Source organism: Vidua chalybeata, chromosome 3, assembly GCF_026979565.1.
Source record: "Vidua chalybeata isolate OUT-0048 chromosome 3, bVidCha1 merged haplotype, whole genome shotgun sequence".
Lineage (NCBI taxonomy): Eukaryota > Metazoa > Chordata > Aves > Passeriformes > Viduidae > Vidua > Vidua chalybeata.
This window is the reverse complement of record NC_071532.1, coordinates 50,653,348-50,660,709: the sequence shown is the minus strand read 5'-3', so window position 1 is coordinate 50,660,709 and position 7,362 is coordinate 50,653,348. Positions and strand designations below refer to the sequence as shown.

The window sequence follows — 7,362 nt, the reverse complement described above, 5'->3', positions numbered from 1 at the left end:
GTGGAAAAGTGGGCCACCATCCAGCACTTCCCTGTGGCATGCCTCCCCCAGCCCCTCAGCTCTTCCCTGCTAGTTGAAGGGCAGCATGGCTGCCCTTCAGAAAGGAGCTGGTGGATCTAGAGCAAAAGGCAGGAGCGACGGCACCAGCGGTGGGGGGGGCGCTTGGATACGCGTGGCCCTTGCTGGGGCTGTGCAGCGAGGCACGGCTTTGCCGGGCAGCGGGGGAGCCGTAGGGGACGTGCCCAGCCCGTGCGATTGCCCGTGCCCACCCGCAGCTCACATGTTCTGGTGGTTTTTTTTTTTTTTTGGTGGTTTTTTTGGTTTTTTTTTTTTTTGTTGTTGTTGTTGTTTTTTTGGGTTTTTTTTTTTTTTTTTTTCATTCCAATGGAAACAGTCGTAAATAACTAATAAACCCCACCACACCGGCCAAGGGCAAGAGTGGGTGGGCACTCGCCCTGCGCAGCCCGGGTAGCAGCGGGCAAAAAACAGGAGATGAAGGGACGTGGGAAGTGGGGAGCGTGCCGGTATCCCCACATACACCTCCCGCATACGGCACCCGTGTTTGTGGAAAAAGGTGGATTTCGGATCTCGCCTCCGGGAGAGGGGCCGGCCCAATGGACGCCCACGCGGGTATTGAGGCCTCACGCCGGCGGATCCGGGCACCTGCACCTCGGCGGCGCCGGAGGGAAGGACCTCGCCCTGCCTGGGCAGCGCTGCCGGAGCGCACAGTCCCACGCGTGTCGGCGGCCGCCGTGCTGCAGCGACACGACCGGACGGGGCGCAAGGGGCAGCGGTCATGCCCGGGCGCGGGGCCGGACGGGGCCGTGGGCGGGAGGAGAGCGGCCGCGGGGTGCGCGGGTGCCGCTCCCGCCGCGGAGCCCCGCTTTGTCCCCGGGGGAGGCGCTGAGCGCGGGGTGCGCGGGTGCCCTCCCGATCGCCTGGCCCCTTCCCGCGTGTCTCCGAACACGCGTGTGCCCCGCTGCCTGCGCGCGCGCGCTGGGTGTTGGGTGTTCGGGGTTTTTTTTTCCTCTTTTCTTCCCCCCTTTTCCCTCCCTCCCCCCCCCCCCCCCCCCCCCCCCGCCCCGCTTGCTCCAGGTTTTACTTCTGGTTGCCTGTAAGGGTTTTGCTCCTCCCTTCTGAAATCCTATATTAGCCGCGGCCAAAGCCGTGTAAGGAACACAGCTCATTGTTGGCAAGTGCCGATGCGCCTCGCGGAGGGGCGAGAACCAGCTCCGGGGCTGCGGCAGCGATCGCGGCGCCGGTCACGTCAGCGCTAGGGAGAGGGAGCCGGAGAAGCCCTCTCTATGCTGGGTGACTCTCTCGCTGACTGATTCCACCGCCACCTTTGAAGGAGAAGAAGAAAGAAGCTGGGAGGTGAGTGCGGCGGTTCTTGTGGCTGGTGCCGGGTGTCCCTTTTGTGTGCAACAGGAAAAACGTGACTGTATAAACACGCGAGGAAAGGTGTTTCTCAGCTGCCTGGCTTCATGTCCTTATCTGTGCATTACCGTATTTTCACCAAAATAATTGGTACTTAATTCCAAAAGTTGCTGACAGCGGCTAGGTGGGACTTGCCAATTCTTTGCTTGTTCCCCGCAAGTTAGCGAGAGTGTCGTGGGAATCCGCTGCCTTCGAGGGCGAAGCTGGGGGGCTTGGGCGGCTCCGGAGCATGAGGGGAGACGGCGGCGGTGGCCGAATGCGACGCTCCCCGCCGATAGGTATGCCCGACTTGGAATGGGAAGGCGTGCTGCCCGCCGGATTAGTAGAGGGGACCGGGATTTTCGTTCCGCGGGCTCTCCTTTTATTTTTCCTTTTGTACTCCATGGTGGAGCCACTAAAAATTTTTGAAGATTTTTTTTTATTATTATTATTATTCCCTCCATCGGGAAGGAGAGAGGATTGCAGGACCAGCGAAGTAATTTCTGCCAGGGCCAGGCAGATGCAGCTGGTCCGGGAGAGGGCGGCTGGATGTCCGAGGAGGGTGTCTTTTCCTAATATATTCACACGCTAACTTTCCAGGTGAGCCATGGCAGACCACATGATGGCCATGAACCACGGACGATTCCCCGACGGATCCGGCGGGCTCCATCACCACCCTGCGCATCGGATGGGCATGGGGCAGTTTCCCACTCCCCATCACCACCACCAGCAGCAGCAGCCGCCGCAGCAGCACGCCTTCAGCGCCCTGATGGGCGACCATATACATTACGGAGCTGGGAGTATGAACGCGAGCAGCGGGGTGAGGCACGCCATAGGGCCGGGCAGCGTGAGCGGAGGGCACCCGGCCGGCAGCATGCCGCCCCCCGCCCGCTTCAGCGGCTCCCAGTTCATGGCCCCCCCCGTCGCCAGCCCGGGAGGGCAGCTGAGCGCCAGCATGCAGCTCCAGAAGCTGAACAACCAGTACTTCAGCCACCACCCCTACCCCCACAGCCACTACATGCCGGACTTGCACCCCGGTAGCCACCAGCTGAACGGCGGCAGCCAGCAGCATTTCAGGGACTGCAACCCCAAGCACGGCGGCGGCGGCAGCGGCTTGCCGCCCGCCGTCCCTCACGTCCCCGCGGCAATGCTGCCGCCCAATGTCATAGACACGGACTTCATCGACGAGGAGGTCCTCATGTCCTTAGTCATCGAAATGGGGCTGGATCGCATCAAGGAGCTTCCCGAGCTGTGGTTGGGACAGAACGAGTTTGACTTCATGACAGACTTCGTTTGCAAACAGCAGCCCAGCAGGGTGAGCTGCTGATTCATTTAAAACAAACAAAGGACTTTTATCGGTGCGAATGAAAACATTCCCCTAGACACGGTATCTCACTTTTCAGGGCTTGAAAAGGTGAGAATCTGGAAAGCAGAGTCAACTATGCGCTTGTATAATTTTTTTTTTAATCGCTGTCATCTTTTTTTTCTTTTCGTAGCTTTGTCACTCACTTCCCCTCCTGTAGTAATAATATCTAGCGAACTCTGCCTTTTTATGTTGGTTGCCCCACTCCCGACCCCCCTCTCTTAATTTCCTCGCAGTAACATGCCCAGAATTCCCACAGTGCCGGACTGTTAGATATTAATCTTGGCAAATTGCTTAATCTTGTGGATTTTGTAAACTATGATTTCCAATGACTTGAACTGCATTCAAATTCTGAGTGAACAGGGAAAAAAAAAATGCATTAGTTGGTTGCATGAACTTTGAAGGGCAGATACTACTGCACAAAAGCTGCCATCTTGCTTAATTTTTAACTATGCATTGCAGTGCAGACTAATTTTTTTTTTTTTCTTTTTTTTTTTCTGAATACGCTAAACTGGAAGCTTAACAGATGTGGGCCAAACCTTTCCAGATCAGGAAAAGTAATACTGTTACTTAAAAAGTCTGCTACCCATTCCCCCTCCCCCATATGTACAGACAATAATATGGTGTGGATGGAATGTTGACTAGTGGCAAACATTTCACAGATTTTTTTTTTTTTTTTTGTTTCTGTCTTCAGCGTTTTGACACTGTGCTAATATAGTTTATTCAGTACATGAAAAGATACTACTGTGTTGAAAGCTTTTCAGGAAATTTTGACAGTATTTTTGTACAAAACATTTTTTTGAGAAAATATTGTTAATTTATTCTATTTTAATTTGCCAATGTCAATAAAAAGTTAAGAAATGCTTTAGTTTTTCTAGAAGTCATTTACCAGTATTTTTCTTCAAAACTCTTCCCCACTGTCCCTGGTAAGTAGAACATAACATCTATCTGTACAACAGTGTTGGTGTGCAAAAAGACATTCCAAGAAAGAAGGTACACTACACCCATATATATGTCATGGTGAACTCGGTAGGTGAGCGGGATTTGAACATACTTACAGCATACAGCCTCATGTGTTACATTGTAATATTCCTGTCAGTGTGGTTTTCTGAAAAATAAAGTTGCCGAGGGCGCAACTTTTTTTGTGACTTGCCAACATACTTGCTTTAAATGTAGTTGTCCAGAGTTATGATGCATAAAGTATTTATTATATTTATCTATTAAACTTGTAATTTTATAAATCTGCTTTCATTTATATAGTAGACTTTGTTCTTTTGTATATTCATTATCTCACCTGGAAGAGCTATGTAAAAAGAGTTTGTAACATGGGAGGGGAGGGTGGTGGGTGTCACCCTCTGCCTCTGTCTTACCTCACAGGGTAACACAGGATATTGCTCCTGTGCATCAGTCCAGATCTGCATGACACTGGAACCAGTTTTATTTCATTTCCAGTGATTAAGGAAAAGGGGAATATATCATTGAAGTATTCCACAGTGAGACATCTCTGACCCCTCTCCCCCAGAAAATTGTTGCCAACTGAAGCCACTGACACAAATCCATACAGGTTTATTTAAAATATTTCAGAGAAAAATGCCCATTATTTTAAGGCAGCTGACAGTTAGTGCCAACTGTTGCTGTCTTCTGCCCTCACTCGGCCTTTGGCAAAGCTCCTGCACAAGTTATTAGTTTGGTGAGGGCTGTGGGATCAGGACCCTAATAATACGTGTAATCCTGTTTAGCCACACTTCCCAAGTTCAACAGAGGAGCAGTATCACTGAGCCTTCTTTTTGCTTACTTTTTAATCCTTGTCTTCTGCATTAGGAAGAAAAACAGCATGGTGGATGTAGTTAAATTTTAAACCTGGTCACGTAAACAGGAGGATATCACCACACAATGGGAGTGTAAATAGCAGTGTTTTGAATCAAGCTGGGAAATTAAAGTGATTACTATTTCTAAGATTGCCCCAGCTGGTGAGAAAAGTGATACTTGTCCTTCTTTGCCTTACAGACACAAAGCAGCTAACATGTTTATGAACAAAAAAAAGTAAATATTAAAGTATTAGCAAAGGTAAAAAGAAGGAAGTGTATGCTTCCTGGAAAAACTATGACAAAAATGCATTCTGCAGGCAGTGACAGTCCATTCCTAGAAAACTCAATACCAAGAATTTAAAAAAAGCAGCCTTCTGGTTTCAGCCAGTGATTGCCAATGTTTTGTGACAGTAAATTTTACATCAAATTATGGTAAATCATAACTTACCAACTCACCAATAATGTAAAAGAATGTTTAGAAGAATACAGCTGTAGTTTTAAGAGCCATTGCCCAATTTGCCACTATATAAATCCTGTCTCCATTTTAAGGCTGTTTGATCTACGCACATTTCATTGCCCTCCTCTGCGGGAGTTAGGGAGGGTGATTTTTCTGATTCTAATCAACTTCTTGTAAAACAGACTATCAAATTATGTGCATACTAAATTGCATAGATGTTTAAAGCCTCAATGATCTTCTAAAACCAAAGGGAATACTCTCACTTTAATGATAGGCACTTTTGCTTCATAAAGTTGGTTAAACAACAGATTCTTCACAGTTGAGACATCACTACTTAAGTCTGTCAACATTAAATACTTCCATGCAAGATTTTCCAAGAGTAGGCAGTTCCATGGGCACACTGGTAGAGTCTATTTGCGTACAACTCCATGTAAAACTGAGAGCTGCTGCCTCTGAGTAACAGCAGCTATGGAAAGCACTGGCTTTGGGCAAGGCATCGCCAAGGGGTTTTATGATTTCTTAAAAGTAGACCCTGGGGAAATTTGCCAAACAATCTTATTGTCTGCCTTGTCCCTTAATTTTTAATGAAGAGTCAGATCTCAGTGGATACCACAAGTGTGTATTTTTTTTATTCATTATATCATCTACTGAGCAATATTGGGGGCCTGACCCTCATCTTGCCGACATGAACCCCTTGGCAATGCTCCCACTGGCTCCCATGGCTGAGGCAGTAACAGGCTTGCAAGCAGATTCTCTCTGTCCTCCACACTGCTTCCAAATAGACTAAAGTAATTTATAATTGGAACCCAGCGATTAGTGAAGGATGCACAGTGACCCAGTTCTCCAGCTCCTCACGAAGGACACTGCCGTCTCACAGTTGCTGTCAGTACAGGAAACATGACCTCTGTACGTTGGCTGTTTTTCAAGAACTTCCAACATGGTACATGAGATCTGCTCCTCTTTAAGCCACGGCCATAAATAGACGCGCTGCTTTATTTGGACGGCAGATCAGCCCTAAGCCGGCCCGCCACGCAACGCGCGCTCGGTGGGAAATAAGGCACAGATTGACGCCGTCCTCGTCCTTGTTCCCCGGGAGTCAAGAATTCACGGGTGGGCGCTGGGCCGGAGGCCGCAGGAGGCGCAGCTGCCCGCTCACCGAAGGGCTCGGGCGCTGCCCGCCGGGGCCGCCGGAACCCCGGCCCGGCCCGGCCCGGCCCCTCAGCCACCTGCGCGGGGCGGCCGCGGCCCTAGCGCGCCCCCCGGCGGCGGCCGCGCGCTGCGCCGCCGGCCCGCTGAGGGCGAGGGGCCGAGAGCCGCCCCCGAGCCGGCAACCTCCGTCCTCGCCGCAGCCAGGGGCTGTGAGGGCCAGGGGCCCGCAACGAGGCGTGCCGGGGCACAGGAGGGCACGGCTCTCAGCCAGGGCAACCGGCCGAGGGCTCGTCACTGCCCTGCCCGAGGGACCCCTGGGGAGCCGTGGAGGGAGAGCCGTGCCCGCTGACGGCGACCCTCCCCAGCACCCGGCCCAAGGGGGGTGCGGGCCCTAGCGAAATTTCTCGGTGCGGATTTGGAAAAGATGCACACAAACTGGTGAAAACATGCCTGTTGGTCTAAGGTTTTATTAAAAAAAAAATAAAAGTAAAAAAGAAAAGTTATATAAACAAGGATTATCCCCTGCTTATCTTGTCTTGCTAGGGGGATTGGAAAATTCCAACATCTGGATTTGCGGAGTTCCTTTCATTTGTTTCATTTTTTAGTCACTCTTCTTTTTTTTTTTTTTTTTTCCACTTTTTCCCCTGGGAGATGTTTTCCTCACTCAGTTGGATACAAAGCCCTGTGGATCACTGGTGTTCAGCCAAAGGCTTGTGTCGGTGAAGCCCCATAGAATTAGTTCATCAGGGCATAGGTGTCTTCTGCATCAACATCTGGCTATAGGAGTCATCCTATTCCGACCTTGTTCCTGCCCTCTTCCTCCTGCTCTCTGCCTCTATTTCCTCCTGACTGTGTGGCACACCAGGGCTTAACGTGTGAGCTGGTACCCAAGGGGACAATAAACCCTTGTATCAAAAACCCCAGAAAAATTGTGAGTCACAAGCATTGAGCAGAGGGAAATGAAGTCAGAAAAAGCAGTTCTTGTCCCTGACCCTACAGCTGTCCTTTTTGAAGCTTTCATTTCTTCAAAAATACCTCAGGTTTACTGCAGACGGGAATAAGAAATGCCAATGTTATGGATCTGGGCTACACATAGCAACCTTAACCAGATCTGTTTCTGTATCATCACTCATAGGGATAGCAGTGTGAACAAGGACTAGGTAACATTG

General features: G+C 50.3%; 1 protein-coding gene across 1 annotated transcript; it reads left to right on the top strand.

Moving 5' to 3' along the window:
• Nucleotides 1-1,119: 1,119 nt before the first annotated feature.
• CITED2 (Cbp/p300 interacting transactivator with Glu/Asp rich carboxy-terminal domain 2) lies at nt 1,120-4,020 on the top strand. Its single transcript, XM_053939729.1, has 2 exons — nt 1,120-1,374; nt 2,017-4,020. The coding sequence occupies exon 2, from the start codon at nt 2,024-2,026 to the stop codon at nt 2,741-2,743; it is 720 nt and encodes a 239-aa protein (XP_053795704.1). The 5' UTR covers nt 1,120-1,374; nt 2,017-2,023; the 3' UTR covers nt 2,744-4,020.
• The last annotated feature ends 3,342 nt before the right edge of the window (nt 4,021-7,362 follow it).